Raw genomic sequence first — 27,392 nt, 5'->3', positions numbered from 1 at the left:
TTGACCAATGAGCTTGCAACATTCCTAGATCAAGCATAAGTGGGCATATTTTGTTTTTGGAACATTCTGTGCAGATTCATTATATAAAGCCAACGTTGTATGCAATCCAAAATGTATTTATTGACCACACACAATATCAGTATGGAGCAGTTGCAACTGGTACTGTGGACAGGGCTTGCCTGTGTCCGCAGTAAATACTGGTGTCAGCGTAGATCCTAGGTTAGGTTACAAGGTAGAGGTACATTATAGTTCACCATAATATTGGCTTTGAAAAAAATGTGCACATTATCTGTAGATTTTAAACCCAGTGAGTACACTGGCAATTTTATCTGAGGAAATAATTTCCACCTCCCTGAGGATTGCCATAACTCTCATTAGCTAAGATGTTCACCAACCATGGCCAGGAAATGTTCTTCTTAATGACGTCCGGAACTTCTTAGCAGCAGTCCACGAACATCAAGCCACAGTGCAAAACGTCACCCTGAGCAAAAGATTTCGCTTCCAGCTTAGAATCCTATACTGCATATATTTAAATAATTCTGACGTCACTTGCCTAACAAGATCTGTATACATTTTCGTTTTAGAACTACAGAAACATTGCAGAAATGAATTATACCAAGTTTGGAAAACCACCCCTTAGAAACTGGTCTTTGTGTGCATGCCCCATTTCTTGTCATTCCGCAATCCATCCCATAATACAGAAATGTTCTGTTACTTTCTGAAGCACGTACACCCTTAAGGATTTAATGTTTCTATAAAGGATAAGGCTGAAGGCTCCTAAAATGCAGAATTTATAATCTATCAGCAAATAACCAGGTTTTCCGAATCATGTGCAAATAAAGAAGGAAAGCCATCGAGTTTCTGATGGAGTGGTCCAGAACTGAGCATCTCCAACCTCCACAGTGGTGCCATTCAGAGTAAGGAGCTCTGAGGAATCGCTTGTTGACCAGTCTAAGCGAACCAGCAGGTTGGTAAAACTGAAGACAGCGCATTAGAAAAGTAGAGTTTGCTAATGATCGACTAGTGCATGTGCGCATGACTTTGAAAGAGCCTTTCTTTGATGGGAATTCATTGGAGCTGGAGGCAGAGGGGCTTCGTATGAACACGTCTGATTTAAGTGGCATTGAAGCCGATGCAAAAGATAGTTGGGGAGGCCCAAATACAGAGCGTCCTACAGTCTATAGGGACCCACTGATCTGAGAGGTTGCAAGATGTTTGACATCGTTAGAGATGAAATGCATGTCACCTCAGGCTGTACAGATTGAAAGAGCGAACTGCTCTCAGAAATACTTAAAATAAAGAAATCAGAATATCGGAGCACCCATCCTCATTGTACAAAATGACTTTCTCCTTTTGCCCTGTTAAGACAAAGCTTTAAAGTACTGAACAGAAGTACAATATGTTTTCTAATGTGGAATGCATTGCTAAGTCACCAAACGCCACAAAAGTTATTGATAATACACAGTTGACTTTTTATGAACTGACTGACCTACCCAGCACTACCGAGAAGCTATCGCCTCCTCCTACATGTATATCTAATTTTGCATTATCATGTTTTTTTTTCTGGCGGCTCTGCGTCACTCCGCCTCCCCCTAAAAAGGAAATAAAAAACTCTACTGAACATACAGACCACAATGCCACCAAAATATTTGTTTTTACATGTTTTAGCTAATAGTCAAACAACAAACGAAAAGGTGGAGAGAACTTTTTGTTACTCTACTCTTTCGAAGATTTTTTGAAAGCTCGTGCACACATTAAAATTGTTAGATTTAAACATTTCTGGTGGCTTGATTCATAGCTTGAAGTTGTTTTATCCGAATGGTCTATGGAATGTAAGTTCTGTAAAGAGCGACTTATAATGTATGTGTTAGATGTTTTCATATGTGTATTTAGTCTAACAATGTCATTTTGAGCGAAACCCATAGGCGAGTGCATTTTTGTGTTGTACTGGTGCCCGAATAGAAAAAAAGAAACCAGCAGCCCGACCCGCGATCCTGCTCTTAACGAAAAAAAAGGAACAGAGGGAGCTGTCTCAATTGTTCTCATGGGCCTCGTCTGCATAAATTAATTTACGACAAATAAGTGGAATCTTTTTTTAATGCTCCTCATTGATATTGTTTTTAATTTAGATAGATTGTACTTGATGTTAAGTAGGTCTAGCTTTGTGTGTTCGCAATTAGGCATGCCTACATGGATCGTTGAGTTGCTTGTCAAGCATCTCTCCTGGGGAAAGGTTCTCAGCATATATTACATTTTTTATGTGAGTATTTGGAGCACTTTCCGTTAGTTCTAGAACCAGTAAATATCAGTTAGCTGTTTGGTTATATTTTGGGATTAAAAATCTATTGAATTTAGGTAGCTTACATTTCAGGAAATAACACACGAGTTTAAAGAAGGGCTGGCCTGGGTACCCAAAACAGCTGGTGATTTTTTTTTTAAACCAACTCTAAATTCCAGCGAGGAGACGCGCTGCAGGCGAGCGCAGCATTTTCCAAGAAAGAAATAGGGAGGAAGTGTCTCTTCCCAAGAAAAGTTTGGGAAAAATGCAAAAAGGTGCATTTACATTGCAGTTTTTCAAATATATTTGTTAAGTAGCATTATATGTTAAAGGCAATTGTAATGTGCAACTAATGAAATACAAGTAAGAGTATAAAGGGAGTGGTGCGTGCGCGGCCGTCGCGCGGCCGCGAAAGTGATCACGATCTAGCGCGCGGCGAGCGATGCGCTTAATGAGCATGAGGAATGCCATATGGCGCCTCTGCTAATAAGCGCGAACCCGTGCACATGCACTGGAAGCTGTAGCATTTTTTGAAGTCCTTACTTAAAGTCTCGCCAGACCAGCGCAAGCGCTGGGTCAGGCGAGACCTAAAAATTACAATGTACGTCAGACAGAACAGTATGGAAATAACCACTTCTAGTTTACGGTTCACAGCCTGGAAAATCACTCTCCCTGCCATGCCCCAACCACCCATTCCAGATCACTGACAACATACAGTCTGAACAACGTCTCCCACCATGTCAATAACAGTTTTGGGGAACCCATTAAAGATATCCTAGCACGAGCCCAGAAAACCATTACCCTAATGTCAAATCTACATTTGGAAGCAATCTGTGCCGAAGGCTTGAGAGGTACACCTATTGGCAGTGTCAGAAATCCGGCTTATATTTACAGAAAATTACTGAGTAGGAAAACTTAGTGTTGGAAAGGCGGTGCTTGCATCGAAGATGTGATTGCCAGCTACCGTTATAACGAAGATGTTTACGACGGCAGCGTTTCCTTTTACTGTAAGTTAAGGTACACTACACTTTCCTGCCCTTTTATTTACTTGATATATCATGATGGCTCTTCGGTGCTGGCCCCACCTCACGTATCTTTACTATAACCATGCCAACCTAATCAAGTTGATGGTTTAAGGATTCTCAAACAGTGCAATACACCAGTGTCCACTCACTAACATATCTCGATGACAACCACTGAAATCTCCACACTTTCAGGTTCTGACAAAGGGCTCCCGGAAGCTGTGGCCGTTCCATGCACACAACTATATTTATTACAGCTTTTGCATTCTAACGCGGTAAGAAAGATGTGAAACAAAGCAAACCTATTTTTAAGTAAGACTCCAGGAAAAAAGTGTAAACAATAATGCAGCTGGTATGATAGATTCACTTTTGGTCCTAGTGGCTCAACATTCGCTGGCAAGCATTGTGCTAAGTGTCTGAGGTTTAAATCCAGCAGGGTCGACTTACCCTTTCATCCCTTCAAGGAGGATACATTAAGAGCACCAATCACAATAGTGTCTAGAGATAATGCCCTTTTAGTAACTATAAGATAATAAGATTATTGTTAGACTACGTCAATAAAATTTGTAAATGACGTGAAGCGGTGTTCTATTTATTTATTATGCCCTTATGCCAGTTTTAACAGTGTGTGCCAGAAGCTGGTAAATACAAAGGTACGCCTTCTGCACTGGGAAAGACATTCTTCCCACCTCTCTCAAATCTGGTTCGGAGTAAAGGATGCCAGCTCAGTGAGGCAAGATGGTGTACATTCCATTCTCAGCTTTCCCACTGGACTATAGTGTGAAATCCGGAGCAAATCACATAATATGCTTAGCAGCCTCCTGCTTTATTAAATTGTAACTGTTGCTCGGCACTAAGGGATAGAGAACACGTGCTCGGGAGGAAAATCATAGACGTACACAGAGTCTGCAAGAGCGCCACCAGGTCATTGCCTTCAGGATGTTCGTGCCCGGCCAGGCTCTATGTGCAACATCTCCACTCTCCTAACAGTCCCTGCCTCCTACATCCCCCGGATGCCTTTTGCAAAATATTGCTGCTGGGAATCCTGGTCTGACCTGCTGGCACTTTATAACTTTCTTGGGGGTCGGACGCGGATGAACTAATGACGGGTTAAGTCGACTGGTTGTGTGGAGTTAAAGCTCCGGAGGGGGGTGTAAAATAGGAGAATGCTGCCGCTGACAGATGTATTTAGAGGTTCGTGTACAGCATGTGCCACCGGGAGCATTTATCTGGCTATAATGAGCCCCGGCAACAGGCGTGCAACACCCATTGGACTCAAAGGGCTTCAGCCCCCCCCCCCCCCCCCTCGTGTGTGGCAGCCCGGGATGAGACAGCTTCCCGGGCGCACACAGCCGCACACGAGCACTTCACATGTCTTTAAAAGACCATTTGCATGTTAATGAGGCCTCGCTGTTGTTTCACCCCTTCTAAGAGCCCCTGCAGCTCCACTCTGCCTATTGCTTAAAGATTCAGCCCCCCCCCGAAATTTTTTCTTAGCTCCCCCTGCCCCCCCCCCCCCGCCTCCCTCCGAAATTTGACTCTAGTTGCGCCTCTTCCCGGCAACATGCCTACCTGGCCGCCAAGACCTGGAACTCCCTCCCGACCGACCTGCGCCTGACCCAAGACCACCTCTCCTTCAGGAAGAAGCTGAAGACCTGGCTGTTCGAGCAGTAGCGGCACCCCCCCCACCCCCAGCGCCTTGAGACCCTACGGGTATGTAGTGCGCTCTATAAATGTCATTGATTGATTGATTGACAAACAAAAGCGGGCGGTAGCTACCATACCTAAAGTGAAGCCATACTAAATTGAATGTGTGCCGTGGAGAAGAAAAAAAAAGCGGCTGGCAGCCATATGAAGTGCGCTATGCATAAACAAATAAAAGCGGGCAGCAGCTACCATACCCAAGGTGAAAGTGGGCCGTGCCACACACTAGTATGAATTAAAAAAAACACAAGAAGTCCCCAAAGAACACACGACACCTATGAGTGTAAGGAAACTGTAATTTACCAGTACTCCTCGTGTAAAACCGGAAATGATGTATCGGAGTGCTAATGAATGAGGAGCCAGGAAAAAAAAGGGACGCAGGAGTGAACCAATTGTAAGTAGCATGCAGGATTACACTCAGTACGAGTGACTACAGCAGGTCTTGCAGACAACGCATGTTCACTAATGCTTGACCTAAATATGACCTCGAACTATGAAGTCAGGGAGCTGCCCCTGTCTGAGCAAAGCAGTGTTCTAAGTCCAAAAGACAGCCGCTGTCAGTGCAGGGCAGAAAGTGCTCACCTGCCTCTAGGCCTCTGTTTCACTGCACCAGCTGCATTTTTGATAGCCAGGGTCCGATTGGGATTGCAATTTGGCCCGGTCCGTCCCAAAAAACAGTGGCCCCCATTCGCGGATCGTGCCCTTTCATGAAACTTCATTTGGTTAGTCTCATTGGACTCATTTTTAGAGAAATGTTTGGTGACCTAAGCATTTTAAAGCCTAAAGAATCAGTATGATTGGTGAAAATGAGAAGCACTGCATTTTGGCCAAGTGGGTGAGGTGAAATAAAATGTCCCAAAGGCCTCAATACCTGATCTGGCTAGGGTTGCCACCTGGCTGTTAACCAACATGACCTGTATTTCAATATTCCCGGTGTGAAAATAAAGAAAATCACAGAAAGTCTATATTTTTTCCCTCTAAACAGTATGTATTTTAAAAGTCAATGTAAGATGAAACTAGCTACAACCCTGAACAACAAGCATTGGCATAGCCAATAGGTCTCGCCTTTGGGACCTTATAAGTGTTTAGCCATGCAACAGTTGCATAACTAAACACTTATAAGGTCCCAAAAGCGAGACCTATTGGCTATGCCAATGCTTATTTTAACTGCTGCAATCTATTGAAGCCTCACGGAGAACATCAAAGCGGCTTTTTGGAGCCCTCACAAAATGTCTCACCAGGCCAGCGCATGCGCTGGGTCAGGCGAGACCTAAAAATTGACTAAATCACGCAAGTGTGATTGATCAAGTTTCTTGCTCCTGCTATCTGTGTCAATAAGAAGTGCCCGTCTAGGAGGTTTAAGCTTCTTTAACATTCTCGCTCTCAACATGAGAATGTATTGATTTGGTTGGTCAGCCAGAAAAGTTTACATTCTTGTTACAACTAAAGGTCTTCTTCCTTTCTCAGGACCCCTGAGTCAGGCACCCATGTACTTGCTTAATTTTACAAGTCACGTGTTCTTTAATGAATGTGTATACGTAAATCGTACGTATTTGTGCTTTGCCTTCTTTTAATGAGTTCGCCCCAGTGCAGTTTGCTGAGGGATCCCGTGGTAGACTAATCTGTGATTCTTTATCTTCTATAAATAAAGCTTTTCAGACTTCGATTTGAGTATGTATAGATTTTTTTTTTTAAATGCCAGGAGCTGCTGAAGAGTTGTCATATGCAGATCCAAGCAAGAGTCCACACTAGGAGCATCTAACGGTGCTTAATTAGTGCCGGTAGTTTCCGGTGCTCTGCAACGGCACTTAATTGTCCACACCGCACTTGTGAAACCCCTCCACGGGAGAGTCCTCCTCTCCCCTTGCCCACTTAACTGCGTCCCTTTAACTTTACATTACAACACTGACAACGTGATTTGGTGCCTTTAAAGGTCGCAGTTTATTCAGACATAACATGGTTGTACATTTCGCAATTTCATTGGTCATTTAGAACATCCATGTGATTGTATCATTCTATTGTCATGTACATTCGTTGTCGTTATTTGCTCCCAACCAGTAAAGCTTTTGCGAGGTGCCCCTTTGGCCGGGCCTCTGTATCTGGGGTTCCAGGCTTCAACTTGCTACCGAATTTGGTAGGTGTGTCGGGAGCTGCCCAGGCTGCAAGTGCCGTTCTGCTTGCCCTGGGCCCTTTGTTGGCCCCTCGCCTCCTCCTCAAGGCCCCTGCTGTGTGGCATCCCAAGGACCCTGTGTGAGCATCTCATCTACTCAGCCTGTGGCTGTGTCCTGTTAGTTACCCCCTCAGCAACCCTGCCGTGAGGCATCCCAAGGGCCCTGTGGGAGCGTCACATCTACTCTACCAGTGGCTGTGTGCAGTCATTAGCTCCCTCAGTGCCCCTGCCGTGAGGCATCCCAAGGACACTGTGTGATCCTTCTATCTACCTCTATTAAATTTTCTCTTTTGTATATCTTTCCTGGGTTTCTTCCGCCTCGCCTCACCTCTGCCCTGCGGCTGCGACGCCCACTTCCTTAGGTGTGGGATTCCTTCTCCTTGCCGGGGGGTGGTAACTAAGGGCCTCGCGCCCTTATTTAAACCACCCCCAGCTGCTTGCCAGCTCGCCCCGATTGAAGGAGGGCCTTGGCTATCTTGAGTCGACCAATCCCTACTTTCGTGGGCCTCGCGACGGGGGAGAGGGGGGGGGGGGGGGGGATGGATTTCCCGCCTGCAGGCGGCGTTTGCCCCGGGCACAATGGGGGCGGCTGCACCTTCCCCAGCCCGGGCTTCAGCCCCTTCCAGGGGCGAGTCCTCTCCCCGTTGCCCACTTAACTGCGTCCCTTTTACCTTTACATTACACCACTGACAACGTGATTTGGTGCCTTAAAAGGTCGCCGTTTATTTCGACATAACATGGTTTTGCATTTCGCTACTTCATTGGTCATTTCTAACATCCATGCGATTGTATCCTTCTATTGTCTTTGTACATTTGTTGTCATTATTTGCTCCCAACCAGTATAGCTTTTGCGAGGTGCCCCTTTGGCCTGGCCTCTGTGTCTGCGATTCCAGGCTTCAACTTGCTACCGAATTTGGTGGGTGTCCGTCAGGACCTGCCCGGGCTGCAAGTGCCATTTCGCTTGCCCTGGATCCTTTGTTGGCCCCTTGCCTCCTCCTCAAGGGCCCCTGCTGTGTGGCATCCCAAGGACCCTGTGTGAGCATCTCATCTACTCAGCCTGTGGCTGTGTCCTGTTAGTTACCCCCTCAGTAACCCTGCCGTGAGGCATCCCAAGGGCCCTGTGGGAGCGTCACATCTACTCTGCCTGTGGCTGTGTGCCGTCATTAGCTCCCTCAGTGCCCCTGCCGTGAGTCATCCCAAGGACGCTGTGTGAGCCTTCCATCTACCTCTATTAAATTTTCTCTCTTTTGTATATCTTTCCTAGGTTTCTTCCGCCTCCCCTCTGCCCTGCGGCTGCGACACCCGCTTCCTTAGGTGTGGGTGGGTGGGATTCTTTCTTTTTCTTGCCGGGGGAGGGGGGGTTGTGTGGTAACTCAGGGCCTCACGCCCTTATATAAACCCCCCAGCTGCTTGCTAACTCGTCCCCCCCGATTGAAGGGGGTCTTGGCTATCTTGGTGTGACCAATCCTGGTCACCCCTCCTTTCGCGGGCTTGGCTACGGGGAGGGGGGCTTTCCCACCTCTGGGCAGAGTTTGCCCCGGGCCCAATGGGTCCGGCTGCGCCTTCCCCAGCCCGGGCTTCAACCCCTCCCAGGGGCGAGTCCTCCCCCCCCCTTGCCCCTTTAACTGCGTCCCTTTTACCTTTACATTACACCACTGACCGTGATTTGGTGCCTTAAAAAATTGCAGTTTATTTAGACATAACATGGTTTTACCTTTCGCAATTTCATTGGTCATTTATTACATCCATGTGATTGTATCTTTCTATTGTCTTTGTACATTCGTTGTCATTATTTGCTCCCAACCAGTATAGCTTTTGCGAGGTGCCCCTTTGGCCGGGCCTCCGTGTCTGCGGTTCCAAGCTTCAACTTGCTACAGAATTTGGTGGGTGTCCGACAGGATCTGCCCGGGCTGCAAGTGCTGTTGCGCTTGCCCTGGACCCTTTGTTGGCCCCTCACCTGCTCCTCAAGGGCCACTGTCGTGTGGCATCCCAAGGACCCTGTGTGAGCAACTCAGCCTGTGGCTGTGTCCTGTTATTTAGCCCCGTCCGTACCTCTGCCGTGAGGCATACCAAGGGCCCTATGGGAGCATCACATCTACTCTATCTGTGGCTGAGTGCCGTCATTAGCTCCCTCAGTGCTCCTGCCGTGAGGCATCCCAAGGACACTGTGTGAGCCTTCCATCTACCACAATTAAATTTTCTCTCTTCTGTATATCTTTCCTGAGTTTCTTCCGCCACGCTACCTACGGGTTTACCATCGGAGGGAACTCCCCCTGCTCTTCCTTCCCTTCCTTCCTCACCAGAAACCCATCTGCATTTTTGACCGTCGCAGGAGGATCTTCCTATAACCTGTCTCCAATTCCACGTCTGCCCGATGTCTGCAGGCCGTTCCGGAGTTATCTGCTGCGGGGGCCACCATCTCACTAACCCTGCATGCCCCAATGAATGTCTTGCTACCGCTGTCCTACACAGCCTAGCCTCCATTTCCATGGAGCCTACCTCATCTAGTGCCCATCCTATGTATGCAGTACTGTAAAACAGTGGGCCGCACTATTGTGGGAGATTATACAGCTTGCTCCCAGTAGCGGAAAATTTGTGGGATTTGAACCTGCGAAATGCTAACTACTGATTCAACTATTACTTCCCAGCCCTGGTGGGATGCCTATAGGAGGCCGTCTTACAACAGGCAGCGTGACTTCACCAGTATTACCATCTCATGCAGTGATTCCGGCTGCATTTCCCTTATTTAAATTATTCGTGGTCTCCCTACCCACCAACTTTGAGGGTACTGGAGCCCAATTTGACATACCCGAAAGTTATGTTTTTTAGAACTCATGGAGTCATGCTTCAATTCGTCTCTGAAGACAGTTACCCTGGTGGGAGAACAGTACCTTATGCCACCCCCACCTTACACCGATATCCTCAATCCTCTGTGTTAGAAGCAGTGCACGGGCAATGTTACACAAGACAGCTGGCAACAAGTGCTCAGCACAGAGGAAGACTCAGAACTAACCCGTTGGACCATGGTTTCAGCCAAATGAACCCTTTCTGCAGCCATTTGTAGCTACTATAACTTAGGCTAGAGCTATTTCCAAAACAATTAACCAAATGACGCTCGGCAAGTTCCTATGCTTGCTACATGGTGGGTTGTGAGGTCCACTGAAAACAGAGATCCCATGACATAAGAGAATAAAAAAAAAACGATAGACCATCTTGCTGCACAGAACAAACATACTTCGTGCATATTTATTTGAATAACCATAGATTTCACTAAAGCAGGTATGCAACAATACAGCTTTTACCTAAATTTAAGCAGGGAGGCTACCGCCAGCCAGGGGAAAATGGAAAACCATTTTGAAGGACAGTCCTCCTTGCTCGCTTTTGTAAGACTGGCAGTCAATCGCCCCATTTATCTACCTAACCCCCAATGGATGATTCAGATCCACTTGGGGTAGAGTTGGTAATACTTTTAGGTACCGCGCCTTAGGTCAGGGGAAATATTCTCCGATAGCACCGCCTTTGTTTAACTTGGTGACAGGCTGACTGGATTCATAACCTGCTGTGATGCTGACCCTGTGAAGAACCGCTCTTTGCCCCCTTTAAACTTGCTTCCGTAGTGCTTGCATACCTATCAGTCACTGTGGTTATTAATGCTTAGAGCATGACTGAGCTAGGGTATCCCCTGATGCTTTTATGGTGCCCATACTATGATGGACAGTGGGTGAGAAGCAGCTTCCTGGATGCACCAAGAGGACTTGCAGCTGGTCCAGATAGATATCTCTGATCTATCCTCCTTCATGCTGCTAGCCGGAAGGGGCCCATCCTTTCCCATCGGCTTGCGCCATAGTCACAAATGCATCCGTATTCCTACCCTGACCTTATTGTATTTCCTACCTGCTTGGGGGTTTGCTTACTACCATGTTCTGTTGCTCTTAGAAGCTGTTTCCCAGCAACATTAAGTGCTACCTAAATAAATAAATACGTACAGACTGATACGATAAACAATAATGCGCGATACATTAAAAACAGCCTGCACTTCTAAAAGCACCTTAGAAACGGGAAACACTCTTTTGTTGGCAGCATTTTGATACAATTATCTGCGTCTGAGGTATTACCGTATGCTGTCATAGCAAGAATTAGCTGCTGTCTGCTCCGACTGAGAACGTCCTTCAACCCACTTGAACAAACGTTATCTGCTAAATTACTGAGTACCGTGCGCCCTGCGAGCCGAACAGTCCCCTGTTTCACTGTTGCTGCGAACACCTCGCAGCAAACCCTGCACGCTGCTGGAGCCATGCTCATCGCGTTCTGGCTACAACAATTTAAGCTTAGAATCAACTCTCTCGTGGTGCTATGTAACGCGCTACATCGCCCATACTAGACGAGTGGTTTCTGCCTCCTATGGGGGCTTTTTTTTTGGGTGGGGGGGGGGGGCTTTCAGCGGTTTTTGATTCAACTCCACTCTTATGCCCGCAGTGTTACGTAAATTAACATCAAGTTTATAACCAGTACTGAGACTTGTATTTGCTGTGCACAATTCACTAGGTGTTAACACCTCAATGTAAACATACACTTTTCAAATCTTGTATGGTTTATTCCTGTTCACAAAACAATCTTTAGCTCAAAAGAAATCATTTTAATTATACATAACGTTTCTTCAAAGACATTTGTACATAGAGTCACTATGTATACATTGTATTCATGTGTTTTAAGACTCAATATAACGTTTACAAAATCATGCTCTGTTGAATGCTTATGCCCAGTGCATTTTGCAACATAAACAGTTCCTTCCTCCGGGGCAGATCTGTAAATGAAACATATAATAATTTGCATACAGTAAATGTCCATACTCGGCTCGAAAATCACAATTACACTCAATTTAATATGTGTGAAACACATTATAGCCTATAATTATTCTCACTCCTATTTGTCATGTGGTAAGTGTTGAGATCTACCACCCGATGTGTTTTTGTCTGATATAAATTGTATATTATCTCTTACCTTCCACTGCATCGCATTTGCTTCGTGTGCCTGTAATCCTGGTAAAGAACTAAAGAAACCGATTGTCAATACCACTATGTAATGAACCAAACTATCCTTATCCAATACTGCTATATCGTGTGCTTCATTGCCAAGCATCTTAAGTCTCTTACCTCACTGTAATTATTTGCGGTTGGAATCAGCAATACAAACCACCGTAATCAGACATGAAAGCCTGCAGAGTACACGTTTAGACAATCTGCCCGAAATTTCAAACATCACTTTTATTGTTACTATACTACTCAAAAATCTTACCTTTTGGACATCCCTAGTAGCGTACATCTGCAACGAGAGAATAGCGAATTAAAACTCACTTAACGTCCTGCTTACATTTCTGCCTGCAAACACGTGCGCCACCATTGCCGCTAATGTTCCGTACCTTAAGACATGATTTTGTGGTCCTTACTCCGACTTCCGCAATGCTATGTTGGTTCCTAGCCTCAATCTTGTGTTTTTATCAAGCCGTGTGGTGATACAATAAACAACATCAATGACGGACTCCTGATGTTCAATCAGTACACTAGTGTCTAATAGCGGTCGCCATGATGAAAGTGGTTCCAAAACGAACGCTCAATGCAAGAAAAATGTAAACATTCATTATGCTCATAAATCTATCCTCAAAAATATAAATAATCTAAAAATCAAGAGGTTGCGTATATTCGCTAGACATATCCACTTAGTACTCCCGTGAAAAACTTAAATGCGGTATTTAATACCTGCTAAAGTTGAGATTGACTATAAGGCCAAACCTATGTCTATCATAAAGGCGACATATAGAGACAATCCTTCATGATGACATCCAGCGATACCACATTCTTTCTCTATGAACATAAACACCTAATGACAATTTACAATTCTTCCCATTTTTCAAGTTAACGTGTGTTGTATTGTCTTATGCTTGTATAATGCTTATTATGTTCGGTTTATGACTTGTGTGTGAGCCTGTCATGAACTGAACCTATAGAACTGAACCTATAGGAAGCAAGACATGTCTAATCCATCATTCAACCCTTTGAGGATAATGGTTTCCAGTGTTTTTATCCAATATACTTCCCGTTGAAGCAGTTTCTTGTTATTGTCTACTCCTGGATATATCATTACTTTTTCAATAATCTGAAATCATACCGGCACATGCATCAACAATGCCATTTGCGATTCCTTATTAGCGAAAAAATAAGGATTCGCTAATAAGGAATAGCAAAAGGCTATGCATGTAGAAATCACTTACAAAATAGCGATTTCTAAACATTCCTTAACCCTTTCGCTGCGGCGGGAATTCCGCCGCAGCGCTGGGGGGTGCGGGGGGGCAGCGCGGTGGCGCTGTGCTCATGACGGAGCCACTCCGTCATGAGCCACGGTTGAGCTGTGCTCATGACGGAGCGGTTCCGTCATGACTCCGCCCAGTTGCGTTGTCCCCCCGCACAGGCGGGGAAACAGCGCCGCGTGGGTGGAGCGGCCGCCAACGGTTGTGGCATGACGGAACCGCTCCGTCATGAGCACACGGCAACCGTGGCTCATGACGGAGCGGTTCCGTCATGAGCGGGGAAGGGGTTAATTGCGACTAGCAAATTGCGAGTCGTAATTAAGGAATACCTCCTCATTTATTCCTATGGGCCTAGAGGCCCATAGGAATGAATGGGAAGACATTCTCAATTTGCGATTCTCAATTAGAGAATCGCAAATTGCTCATGCAATTTCAAGGGTGCCAGGGTGTCAAAAGGACACCCTGTTGCACCCCTGAAATCTGCATATGAGTACATCTTGCACACACACATGCCCTAAAGGCATGTGTGTGTGTAAAATGGAACTTTGAAAAATGCACTTTAGTGCATTTTTCAAAGTTTTTGCAAATTACCATGAAGTTCAACTTCATGGTAATTTGCTCCCCCTATTAGCGAAATCGCTAATATTTTTATTTTAATGCATTGCATTTAAGGAATCTCAATTTGAGATTCCTTAAATGCAATCGCAATTTAAGTAATCGCAATTTAGAGATTACTTAAATTGCGATTTTTGCATTTGGGATGATGCATCCCAAATGCAAAAATACCGGTCGCAAAGGGGCAGATTCTGAGAATCTGCCCGTTTGCGAATGGTTTTTTCTTTGATGCATGTGGGCCTTAGTTGGGAAATAGCGTGATTTGCTTTTGTCCAATGAGCAGCTAACGCTGAGGTTAGATTTTTGGTTCTGATACGGCTTTTATGCTCATTGAGCCTGGTTTTGATTTTGCGTTCAGTTTTACCAACATACGCCTTTCCACAAGGACATTTTATGCAATATATTACGATATTCGTATTGCAATCACTTGTGTGTCTCAATGCTATTTTCATTCCTGAAATTGGGTTTGTTAATGTATTGCCTGTAATAAGGTTGTTGCAGTGTGTGCAATTGAGACATTTTAAAGTTCCTTTAGGTTCCTTTGGTCTATCGTCAGTGGTTGTTTTTGGTAATAATGCGCGCAAATTTCTGCCTCTGGTGGAGGCATGTAGTGGTAAATTCTTGAATATGCTGTTGAAATCCGGTTCATTAGCCAAAAGCTCACATCTCCTCTTGATAATTTTTTTGATTGCTGGCGAGCTTGTAGTGTATTTAGATACAAATACTATTTCATTGTTTTTTGTTTGTTGCTGTGTTGAAAGCAAATAGATCTTTATGTTCTTTGCTGGCAACTCTGTGCATGCACTCTTGTAATGCCCTGTCTGGATATCCTGTTTGTTTGTATCTTTATTTATATTCCTCTGTCTTCATTAGACATACTTGAGGGTCAGAGCATATTCTCTTAATCCTAATGAATTGGGAATACGGTAGATTTCTTATGAGACTCCTTGGGTGAAAACTTGAGTGTTCCAAAGCGTTATTGCGATCCGTGGGTTTAGTGTATATTTGAGTATCCAATCCCATGCCATCATGTTTTTTAATTACTGTCACATCCAGATATTCGATTTCTGGGATCAAATGTGTTGATCGTTTGTACCAATTCTTCCAATGTTTCGCGTATGTCCATCCAGACCAGAAAGATATCATCTATAAATCTGCAGTATAGTCTGATCTTAGACCACCAAGATGGATTACTCATTAGATTCTGATGTTCAAATAAAGCCATGAAGATATTTGCGTACGCAGGCGCCCCCGAAAAACCCATAGAGGTTCCTGTGAGCTGTGCATAATATTTGTTATCCCACTTAAAGTAACTGTAGTGCAAACAGTAATTCAATAACTGTAATAGTAGTATCTTTTCTGTGTTGATGTTTTCTAATTGTAGTAAGGGCCACTCGACTGCTTCTAATCCAGCTGCATGTGGTATTGATGTATAGAGTGCTACTACGTCGATGGTACAAAATAACCAAGATGCTTGTATTTCAGATTGTATATTTTCCAATTTAGATCAAAAATCCGTGGTGTCTTTTATATACGATTTCCAGCTTTGTACACATTTTTGCAGAAAATGGTCAAGGTATCTACAGAGAGGGTCGAATATAGACCCGCACCCCGATACAATTGGCCTGAAAGGAGGGTTATCAAGATTTTTATGGATCTTTGGTATCATGTACAGATGAGGTCTCCGGGGATTAGCTGTTGTAAAATATGATCTTGTAGGTACGTCAATCCAATCCATATCTACTGCATGTTGTAAAATCTTTTCCAAAATACGCAGAAGTTCCATGGTGGGATCAGTGTCCAGCAGTAAATAAGTGTTTGAATCCATAACATGTAGGTTGACTTTTTGATGGTAAAACACCGTGTCCATTAACACTATAGCTCCTCCCTTATCAGCTGGCTGAATTGTTATTTCAGGATTATTAGCTATAGCTTTTATTGTAATCCTGTCATGTTTTGTTAAGTTTTGTCGACTGAATTTATTTAAATTCAAAGCCTTTATGTCTTTTTTGACCATTATTTCATACGTGTCACCCATCTTATGTGAAGTAGGCGCTTGAAAAGTACTCTTGGGCTTGAATTTCACATTTTCAATGGTCTGTTTTTGTTCAATATTAGCCACGTTGGTGAAAATATTTTTGTAAATGTAAAGTGCGCATAAACCTGAATAAGGATGTTTCTACTTCCATGGTGTTAATAGTGCTTGTAGGTACAAATGACAATCCTTTGTTTAACACTTTAATCTGTTGCGGTGTTAGGTTCATTGAGGAGATGTTAACAATTAGACTATGTTCTTCCCGCTGCGAAGAGATTTGCCCGCCCTTTCCTCTCCTGGACGGGCGGGTATTCCTGTTACTCCTTTCTGTGTGGCTGGTGGTAATCCTTGGTCTGGAGCCTGTGACAAAAAAGACACAGTGCTCGGCGTGTGGATATTCTCAACTGGTTCTGTAATTGATCCAGTGGTGCTTGTACCGGATGTACCTGGTTGCACTGGGGTCCTATTTGTAGATGTATCCTTGTCAGTTACCAAACTCTCAGATGCATGGGTTGTTATTTTTCTTTGATCAAATCTCCTGCGGGCATAAATCTCTGCCCATGTGTAGACTTCGTTTAGTTTGTAATCTATTGTGTCTCTTTTGTATTTTCTCAATTTCCCTTCCTGTAGCTCTTTACTGTATTTTTCCAGCTCTTGATTCAATCCCTCCAGGTTAATCTGCCAGGTGTTCTGTTCCATTCTCAGTTCAAGTTCTACTTTGAGAGTTTGAATTTCTTCCTCCAGCTCTCGTATGGTTTTTGATAATTCCTCGATGAGCAATAAAATGAGGTCTAAAGAAAATGTATTTAAAATAGAGTACCATTTGTCCATAAAAGCTGGATTCAGGTGGAAACAAAATAACATGGGTTTGATCGACAAACGTAGTCCTCTCGGTATGCGTTTGGCTTTATGATACTGGACTAGCGAAGAGGCATGTAATTTCTGGTTCAGTTATCTTCGGGTTAAGAAAAGACAACTGAACCAGAAATTACATGCCTCTAAACTCTCAAGTTTAGCAGGTATTAAATACCGCGTTGAAGTTTTTCACTGGAGTATTAAGTGGATATGTCTAGCGAATATACGCAACCTCTGGATTTTTTGAGGATAGATTTATGAGCATAATGAATGTTTACATTTTTCTTGCATTGAGCGTTAGTTTTGGAACCCTTTTCATCATGGCGACCGCCATTAGACACTAGTGTACTGATTGAACATCGGGAGTCCGTCATTGATGTTGTTTATAGTATCACTGCGCGGCTTGATAAAAACGCGAGATTGAAGCTAGGAACCAACGTAGCATTGCGGAAGTCGGATTATGGACCACAAAATCATGTCTTAAGGTACGGAACATTAGCGGCAATGGTGGCGCACGTGTTTGCAGGCAGAAAAGTTTGGTTGACTCCAATAAGCAGGACGTTAAGTGAGTTTTAATTCGCTATTCTCTCGTTGCAGATATACGCTACTAGGGATGTCCAAAAGGTAAGATTTTTGAGTAGTATAGTAACAATAAAAGTGGTGTTTGAAATTTCGGGCAGATTGTCTAAACGTGTACTCTGCAGGCTTTCATGTCTGATTACGGTGGTTTGTATTGCAGATTCCAACCGCGAATAACTACAGTGAGGTAAGAGACTTAAGATGCTTGGCAATGAAGCACACGATATAGCAGTATTGGATAAGGATAGTTTGGTTCATTACATAGTGGTATTGACAATCGGTTTCTTTAGTTTTTTACCAGGATTACAGGCACACGAAGCAAATGTGATGCAGTGGAAGGTAGGGGATAATATACAATTTATATCACACAAAAACACATCGGGTGGTAGATCTTAACACTTACCACAGGACAAATAGGAGTGAGAATAATTATAGGCTATAATGTGTTTCACACACATTAAATTGAGTGTAATTGTGATTTTCGAGCCGAGTATGGACATTTACTGTATGTAAATTATTATATGTTTCATTTACAGATCTGCCCCTGAGAAAGGAACTGTTTATGTTCCGAAATGCATTGGGCATAAGCATTCAACAGAGCATGATTTTGTAAAAGTTATATTGAGTCTTAATACACATGAACACAATGTATACATAGTGACTCTATGTACAAGGTTTTTAAAAAACGTTATGTACAATTAAAATGATTTCTTTTGAGCTAAAGATTGTTTTGTGAACAGGAATAAACCATACAAGATTTGAAAAGTGTATGTTTACATTGAGGTGTTAACACCTAGTGAATTGTGCGCAGCAAATACAAGTCTCAGTACTTGTTATAAACTTGGTATTTCATTTAGCAAATGTTGACAGCTCTTGCTTGCTGCAGCACCCCATATTAACAAGCATTTGCAATGCAATAGGTCTCGCATTTATAAGAGTTTGAGCTATTGGCATTGTAAAATTACAATGCCTTTTATTTATGTTTTGGTCTTAAAACAAACAAAAGGCATTGTCATTTACAATGGTAGTAGCATAAACTTGCATAAAAGCAGTGTGTGGAGTGCAGCATTGTGCGGCGTGCAGCAGATGTGGGCGGCGTGCAGCAGTGTGTGGCAGCTCGCTCCACATTTAACTCAACTACAGCAGAACCAACTATCTCCCGACAGGGTTGGCTGCTGAATCGGTCTTTTCTCAGCGCCAACATTCCACACACAACACTCAGGGTGGAACCTGACATCCGTAGTCCGCATCCTGCAAGCTTCCTCTTGGCCCCCTAACAGACAGCAAGACGACATAACTTTAGCAAATGTCATTTTAAACAATGGTGCAAACACGGTGCAAAGTCAAAAGAGATACAATTATAGGCCGCAGCATTTACATTTAAATTGTTTTAGTTGTTGCCGAATGAACGTGGCCCATGTTATCTACCTCAGAAAGATGAAAAGTGAATGAGTGTGGCATATAGAGCTGTGCAAAGCTGCTGTTTCTATTGTGTGAAATTTGCCCCGTGTGCTGATAATTTCTTTGGGCGCTGTGAATAAAGTTTCTGTTGTTGATGAATTAACGGGGCTCATGTTATCGACCTTATAAGGTTGAAAAGGGAATTTGCGTGGCATATAGATCTGGACAAAGCTCCACTTGTTGTAATTAAAAGGCGGGGGTTAAATGCTGGTTGCAGGGAAGCTGATTTCTGAAAGCCAAAGAAAACACAGCGGGGATAGGGCGGGGGAGAGATAGGCGAGAGGCATGTGTGTGTTTCCATTGTGTGAAATGCGTCCTGTGATCAGCAGCAATGAACTGAAAGAGGACGAGGCAGGGAGGGCCGGAGCAGAGTCAGTGATCACCAGCAATGAACTGAAAGAGGACGAGGCAGGGAGGGCCGGAGCAGAGTCAGTGTTCTCCAGCGATGTACTGAAAGAGGACGAGGCAGGGAGGGCCGGAGCAGAGTCAGTGTTCTCCAGCGATGAACTGAAAGAGGACGAGGCAGGGAGGGCCGGAGCAGAGTCAGTGATCACCAGCGATGAACTAATTGATAATGAAAATGTCATACTTAGAACCAGCAAGTCAGCTCGGGGTGTAAGTGGTTAGGCTCGCAGACCCTGCAATAATTACCAAAATTGCCGGAAATGTGAAACAGGAAATGTTACTGGCAGATGCGCCAAAGGCGCCTTTCAGCCTGGCTGTTTGTAATTGTAATGGAAGCTTTTACGGGGAGGGGTAAAGGCGCAGCTTGAGGTATACGAACTCGAGCAAGCTTGTTTTCGCGGCTAATTGAGAACACACAATAGATGGTGTGATAGATGAGGAAAAGGAATGTTTCTCGCTGACAGTAAACAGTGCTGCAGGGCCTGAGTTTACTCTATGGAAGTTTGTAGTTAGCTAAAGATGTATTAGCTAGTGCATTAAAAATTATGGAGTGCAGTGAAAGGGCTTAAAGATGCATTTAATAAACAAGGCAAAAGATGTATGTGTCATTCTTTCTGCCAGTGAACGAGACAGCTGATCTGAGCTGAGGAGGCGAACGAGAGCACAACGCGCGAAAGTCAAAGCAAGCCAAGGAAAACACAGCGGGGGTAGGGCGGGGGATAAATAGGCGAGAGGCATGTGTGTGTTTCGATTGTGTGAAATGCGTCCTGTGATCACCAGCAATGAACTGAAAGAGGACGAGGATTGTGAACACACAATAGATGGTGTGATAGATGAGGAAAAGGAATGTTTCTTGCAGACAGTAAACAGTGCTGCAGGGCCTGAGTCTACTCTATAGAAGTTTGTAGTTAGCTAAAGATGTATTAGCTAGTGCATTAGAAATTATGGAGTGCAGTGAAAGGGCTTAAAGATGCATTTAATAAACAAGGCAGAAGATGTATGTGTCATTCTTTCTGCCAGTGAACGAGACAGCTGATCTGAGCTGAGGAGGCGAACGAGAGCACAACGCGCGAAAGTGAAAGCAAGCGCGCGCTTGGCGGGGGAGCGCATTCCAGGCGGGGGAGCGGACCCTTTGAAGTGTGATGCCGAGGGTGCCAGTGGGCTGAAGCGCTTCCCCAAAAGTGGATTGCATGGCGGCACGATGCACGCGATTGTGCGCGTGCTCGTCATGCAATCCGCTTTTGGGAGCACTTTGAAATGCCCCTTTACTAAAGTCTCGCTTTGCGATCGCTTACGCGATAGCAAGGCGAGACCTAAAAAGTAATTAAAAGGTATACCATAGGAGTGCACCCCCAATATCATAAAGTTATATATATCTTTGCGTAAATTAACACAGCAGCGTGGCCTTCGTGCTCAACTATCCACAAAGAGACTTTCACAATGAAGACACTCCCAGACGTGGTGCGCTGATTGATTGCTTTGCAAATGGTAGGCCTGTAATGAAATCCCCTTCCAAGTCCGGCCATATTTGATTAAGCTACATTGCGCCCCTACCCTCTGTCCGCCTAAGCTACCAGCAACCTTCTGGATCCCGACCCGAGCTCACCTCTATTCTCACACATCCGCTGTATCGGGGGCACCGCAGCCCACACCGACCCCGCCTTGCAATGCACGACTGGATTGCTGGTCCTCGTAACTCCAGGCTGGGCCTCTTGCTACACCCCAAGGCACTGCTGTATTGGCTTCAAGTGCCTGTAAGTTCTGAAAACTCTTAAGCTTGTTTCCCTGTGGTCTTTGTGAATCGTTGCCCTCGCCCCTCTGGTCCTTGGGAATCACCACACTTGCTCTGCTCCAACTCGCTGCTGACGGTCTGGTATCAGGTCCAGTCCTCAGGTCAGTCGTTCCTCTTCCCGGCGATTCCTCATTCCTTCTTCTCCTTGCCGGCGGGGGGGAGGGTGGGGGCCAACTCGCCCCATGATTAGAGGGGGGCGTCCGCTATCTTGGGGCACGCAATCCTTTCGCGGGCCTCGGGCGGGGATGGTTTTCTGCCTCAGGGCGGCATTTGCCCTGGGCCCCAATGGGTCCGGCTGCGCCTTCCCCGGCCCTGGCTTCCAGCTGCCACATGGTGGCGCTGTTTGTGTGTTTTAGAGATTAGCAGTACAACAGTTGTTCTATTATATCAATATACATTAAAAACAACCAATTATTGTGTCCAAGCCATTTTTAGGTCTCGCCTGGCGAAAGCAGCGCATGTGCTGCTCTCGTTAGAGAGGACCTTTTGGAATCAATTCTCAGCCGTGGGCTCATCCACGCGCCTGCATGGTTAGGTCTCGCCTGGCGAATGTAGTGCATGCGCTGCTCTCGTCAGAGAGGACCTTGTGGAATCAATTCTCCGCCGTGGGCTCATGCACGCGCCTGCACGGACAAAGAGGGCTGCTCTCGCCATCTGTCCAAAGGAGATAGCATGCGCGGGTCCGTGGGTCAGTGGACAGTATGCCGCCATCTTGTTCACACCGGCTTCCTTCAACTCTGGCTCCGGCGTGCTTTAACTTTAAACAGTGCACGCGCTCGCGATGGACCCAGAGTTGAAGGAAGCCGGCGTGCAACAATTTACAGCCGAGTTCTGAAGTATCCTGTTTAAAACGCCAATTTTAAAGAACAGTCCCACATAAAAACGCAATCAGCTGCTGCTTCCCATCTCCTCAACTGCTGCTGGTTTTAAAGTAAGGTTCAGAAAAATTTATCTGTTTTTAGCGTTTATTAAATTTTCAATACAAATTGCGCCCCGGCTCCTCGGATTGGGGGTTCAAGTACCAATGCATTCTGACCTGAGGAAATGTACAGTGGTAATCAGGCACACATACCTTTCGGTGCTCATGATTGCCTGTTTTTAGCTGCTAGTTGTAAAGCAGGTGTTAAAAAGGCAAGAGCATGCAGGGCAAATACAGCTTGTGTTGTTCGCTCATACCACCGCAATTTTATCGGTCAGACAGTGGCAGAGGATGTCGGAAGTCACCTGAAACTATACCTCAGAGAAAAGCCTGGTTAGCACCGTGTAAAACTACTCAAGGTCACCGGAAGGAAGGCGCCAAGGACACCTTGCTGGCAGGCTGGTAGGATGGTGATCTATCACCGAAAAGTGCTTCGACGATTGTCAGGGGTAGTTAGCGCTATATGAATGCAAGTAGAATTACAATTTTAATCAGGGTGAATGTGACAGATGTGAAGTGGAGGCACCCTTGGAGGGCTTGCATTCAAGGCATTTACAATCACGAGAGAAAATAGGTTAGCGTGATCTGAAAAATGCAACATTCAAAACGTCTCTAACACTGAAATGATCCTTTACTGGCTCTACAACCTTTCTGTGGATATCTCTTCTTCCTCGGCTAAGAGCCCAACTCAACCTGGGCACTGCTGAAAACATGTCTTCTGTCTCCACCTGAACTCGAAGCCATATGTTTGTCTGCACTCCTCTGCCCCACTCCTACTTATCCCACAGTTGTGTCCTCTCTCCACCCAGCTTTCACGTGTACATCTCGATTTCTTATGCAAAGCACATGAACGCCTCTTTGTTGCAGTAGTGTAATACAAATATTGTAAAAATGTTTTTTCCATTAATTGAACAGAATATATACACTAACATTTTGAGGAATTTGAGGCCTGAGGTCACCTTTCTCTCTAGACTTCACCACTGTCACCTGATGTTTGGTTGAAGCCACTGAAAGCGTTCATCATTTAAAGCTCTGGTGCAACCAGACACGAAAATCAACCCACGCATAATTTCTGAATACTCTGAAAGTTCATGTGCGCGAGGAGCCTTCTGAATGTGTCGACACCTAGAAAGGATGCACAATATGGCTGATGGACAGAAGAAGTGAACCTACAACGATTTCCACCACCACTGATCATATACTAATGGCAGTTGTCAGTTTAATTTATGTATTGTGGTAGCTTAAGACATAGGGAACATATGAATGCATATTCTATCAGTGATCTAATCAATTTCATGATTTTATCATCTCATAAACCGCAGAAAATAAATAAATAATCCTGCTCATCGATGACACTTTAGTGACCTGAATGGGAAATAGAAGACTTTAACATATGTAACTTAATTCCTGCATTACACATTACCTATGAGATTCACGTCAGCTACCTCTGACCTCGGGAGAGCGGCCTCGGCGGCAAAGAGCTTTTCTCCCTGTTTAACGGGGCTGACAAGTGTGCATCAAGGAGGCCAACAGAAGAGGAATTTTACCCAGGCAGACTGTTGAAGTATGTATGTTAGTGAGGCAAGCTTTTTTTTTTTTTTTTTTTAAATGAGCACTTTGCAATTTCTTTCCATTTACATTAGCTTCGCTCTGCATGGTTAATACGACGTTTTCGCACCACGATGTGTTTGTCATACAAGGTTTTGCACAACACTAATTTGTGACCCAAAGAAACTTGCAGAGAATATTAAATACCAGCCAAATTAGCCTCTGTGTGTTGGTGCAGCCAGTTATTAAAAGATGGATATACATGATAATAGGAAAATACTTTCATGTGTTTATAAGGAATGCTTTCAGGATAAGTTCTGGAAGATAAGCTGCTTCCCACCTCCCTCACTTCCGTGGCTAGATTCCGTGCGGCAGGCATGTGAAAGAGAGTACAAGGAGTGAGAACAGCCTTTCTCGGTTCTTGTGCCCAACAACACTACAGAATGAACAGCTTTAATATTATACTTGAGGCACTGGTTGGCCTTGCAGTGATTGAAACCACACTCCAGTCCTAGGCTTGAATCTACCAGCCGGATAGGATACACCCTCAGACATGTAGTCCAGGCAGTGGGATGTGGAAGGGAAAGTGATCTGGAACAACTGGGATATGAAGTCCCCGATGATAATGTAGTCATCTTGGTACCCTTCTTTACACTGCATTCTCCGTAAACATATGCATCAGTGTGCGCGTTTTCACCAGGGCAGCCCCCGACATGGTGCTCTCACAGGGCAAGTTAAGTGAAAGGATTGTACAGCCGTAGTGAACACTGACTGTGACAGTGCCCCATACCCAATGAAAGAGTGCTAAAATATTAATTGTGCACAGATGTATCCCGGACGTTCCCATGCCAACGAACCAGAGTTAACAGCGAAGGCAACAGGCTGTTAGGCTGGCACATAAGTCTTTCATTATTGGCGTACAGTTTGAAGTCCAACATTATCAAGTACAAAAAAGGTTATTTCACAGCATGCGGTGCACATATTCTCTGTAATATAAACAAGCATTGAAAATGCAATAGGTCTCGCCTTTGATTAAGTTAAAGCTATTTGCTTTGCTAATGGTATTGTATAGCAAAGCAAATAGCTTTAACTTAATAAAAGGCGAGACCTATTGCATTTTCAATGCTTGTTAAAGCTTTGGGGGCCTCGAACAGCCCGAATTGTCGCACTTGTAGCAAGCAGTGTGATGATTAGTAGTTGTACAGGTACTGTGATGGCAGCGCTGACATAGGAAATGGGTGGTGCAAGCTACGGTGGCCTCCTGACGAGGACTCAGATACATTTTCTTTTTTTACACAAATTAAACACTTCTCTCAAGTGATCACTAGCATCTTCCCATTAGTCTCTCAACAGTAGTAGTGAAGACACCTCAGTCCGATTCTCCAGTTGTCCGCACCAGGCCCGAATAAAAAGATATTTCATTCTTCCTTAATCTTCCTAGGGTGGGAACTCAAGTAGAGTGCAGCGATATTGCAGCATTCCATTTAACGCCTTCATAGGGAACCCTTCCGGTATTTGTTTTATAGTGAGGTTTGTCCTTGAAGCAGAGTACTACAAAGCTTTCTTTTGTCATGGGCAGATTAGCTCAGCATTTGCTAACTCTTACTACCCTAGGACATTAGTACCCTAGAATTCACACCACTGTCTCAGAAAACAGATTAAGATTAAGACTGGAGAAAGGAAAACATTCTCTTTCTCAGTGAAATGAGTCAAGTTTAGTAAACTGAATCAGTCGCCAAGAGCTCAAACCTCCACACCTCATTACTTGTAACTGTGGTTCACCAGCTTTGTTTGTTTATAGATTTCCCATTGTAAGAAAGAGGATTATTGTTTGCGGTGGACAAGTGTCCACCTCAAATGATAAGGCCACCACCGGCTAGATGTCGTACAAGTTAAATAAAATAGACCTGTGCTTAATATTTGGTAATGTGGCACAAAGCAGTACAGCTTATATCTAAGGCAATGTGTAAAGTGTTTAAGCAGAGCATACACACTAATTAAGGCCACACAAAACATAATACAACTCCACAACCAATCTTAAACTACAGAGAAAAAAAAATTCTGAGTAAAAAAAGACAAGTCAAATATCCAATAAGTGGTACTGGAAGTATGAATTTTTAATGGTTTAACAGAAAATAGCACCAAAAAACACAGAACGGCAATAATATCAAATGGTTGCGGTAGACCAGAACCTAAGCATGATTTGAAGCTGACCTCAATAGAATCCTGGTCAGGTACAAGTGGATTGGTCTTGGTGAAAAGTCTGAGAGTCAAAAAGTTTGAAAAAGATTCTGGGTCTCACTTTAATCCGAGACTTCAGATCCCACTGCAGAGTACCACATGTGCCATCTGGCATAGTCAACAAGCAGGATGCAGGAGGCCAAGAAGTCTCAGCGCTACTATCACAGAGACCCAGGTTGAAACTTCAGGACTATAGCCTGAATGTCCTCAACTAGTAGAACTACAGGGAAGGCTTGAAACTGGAACATATCGATAACAGCTCTGATGAACAAGAACTGTTGCTCAGGAGTCAGGTGTGCTTCTGGTTCTGGATCCAGGGCACACAGAACTTGGGCCTAAGTGAGTATCTTGAATTTGCCGTTCTTCACAAAGAAATTGAGGGCAAAGATCTCCATTCTCCTGTATCTAGGGCAGAAAGTACCTGGGCCACTGTGAACATCCTGAACTTGTACTTTTTCAGGAAGAAACTGACAGGGCGATCTAATATAGGATGAAGGCCTCCGTCGTCATACGCCACCAGGAAACAACAGCAGTAGCACCCATTCCCCATTTCTGATGCCAGAACCCTCCTCTATGGCTCTTTCTTACAAAAGATCCTAGACCGTCTGTCACAAAATGGACAAAGTGTCCCCTCACAGTTACTCTGATGTAGGTGGTTGCACACTGTAAATGTAATATTTTGAAGAAAGTTTAACCAAAGGAGGAGAAAAGATTGGATGCGAGCTCTGGATCTGTATCCGAAGGCGTGGAAAAATGGGACAGATATCAGTGTGCAGGGGTGGTGCGTATATGTGGCTCAATCACTGTCACATTGCATGTTTTACACAGCAGCAATCAGGCTACACAGGGTAGGCATGCAGACATTTTTTCAATGCCACTGTAGTGAATGGCACAATAGGTGCTGCAGTCCACAAGTGGCATTTACCTTTTTATGCCATGGGTGTATTTGTGCACCATAAACTAGGTTAGCATAGGAAAGTTAAACGTGCCAATCGGGTTTAAGGCCAATTTCGACATGTTTTAATGGTCAGAGCACATCCACTGGGCACTGGACAGCAGTGTCCCAGTTTTAGATTTTAAGACTACCAACTGGTTTACACCCCCTCCCCACCCAAATGAAAAAACGGTGGTGACCACCCACAAAGGGGTCCCTTTGCAACTTTCAGGTTATTAAATAGTTACTGTTCTTAATTTGGGGCCCTCTGTCTAATCAGAATAGCATGTAAATCTATGACAAATCCATGCTGGAGAACAGACCTTACACCAAGAGTCTAAACCAGCCATGGGTAAGGGCACCAGCAATCAGTAGGAATAACCTGACTTTCTTATTCAAATGCATCTTACCTTCCTGAAGAAAGAGCAACGTCTTTGAGAGCCATTAGTAAGCTTTCTCCTTCTACGTAGGCAAATGATAAGTTTATGCAACCTGTATATGGAGGAGATAAAGTTTCCTACAGTAAGAAG

At 44.4% G+C, this 27,392-nt stretch overlaps 1 protein-coding gene across 2 annotated transcripts in view; it reads right to left on the bottom strand.

Annotated features, from left to right (window-relative positions):
• The window catches only part of NFS1 (NFS1 cysteine desulfurase), a 548,610-nt gene that overhangs the window by 72,813 nt on the left and 448,405 nt on the right, over positions 1-27,392 (bottom strand). For both annotated transcript variants that reach the window (XM_085619037.1, XM_085619036.1), the window contains exon 10: positions 27,273-27,354. In XM_085619037.1, coding sequence (XP_085475163.1) covers positions 27,273-27,354 — 82 coding nt within the window. The remainder of the gene's footprint in view (positions 1-27,272; positions 27,355-27,392) is intronic.

Source organism: Triturus cristatus, chromosome 7 (genome assembly GCF_964204655.1).
Source record: "Triturus cristatus chromosome 7, aTriCri1.1, whole genome shotgun sequence".
Lineage (NCBI taxonomy): Eukaryota > Metazoa > Chordata > Amphibia > Caudata > Salamandridae > Triturus > Triturus cristatus.
The sequence above is the reverse complement of the archived record's forward strand: the minus strand, read 5'-3'. Positions and strand labels throughout refer to the sequence as shown.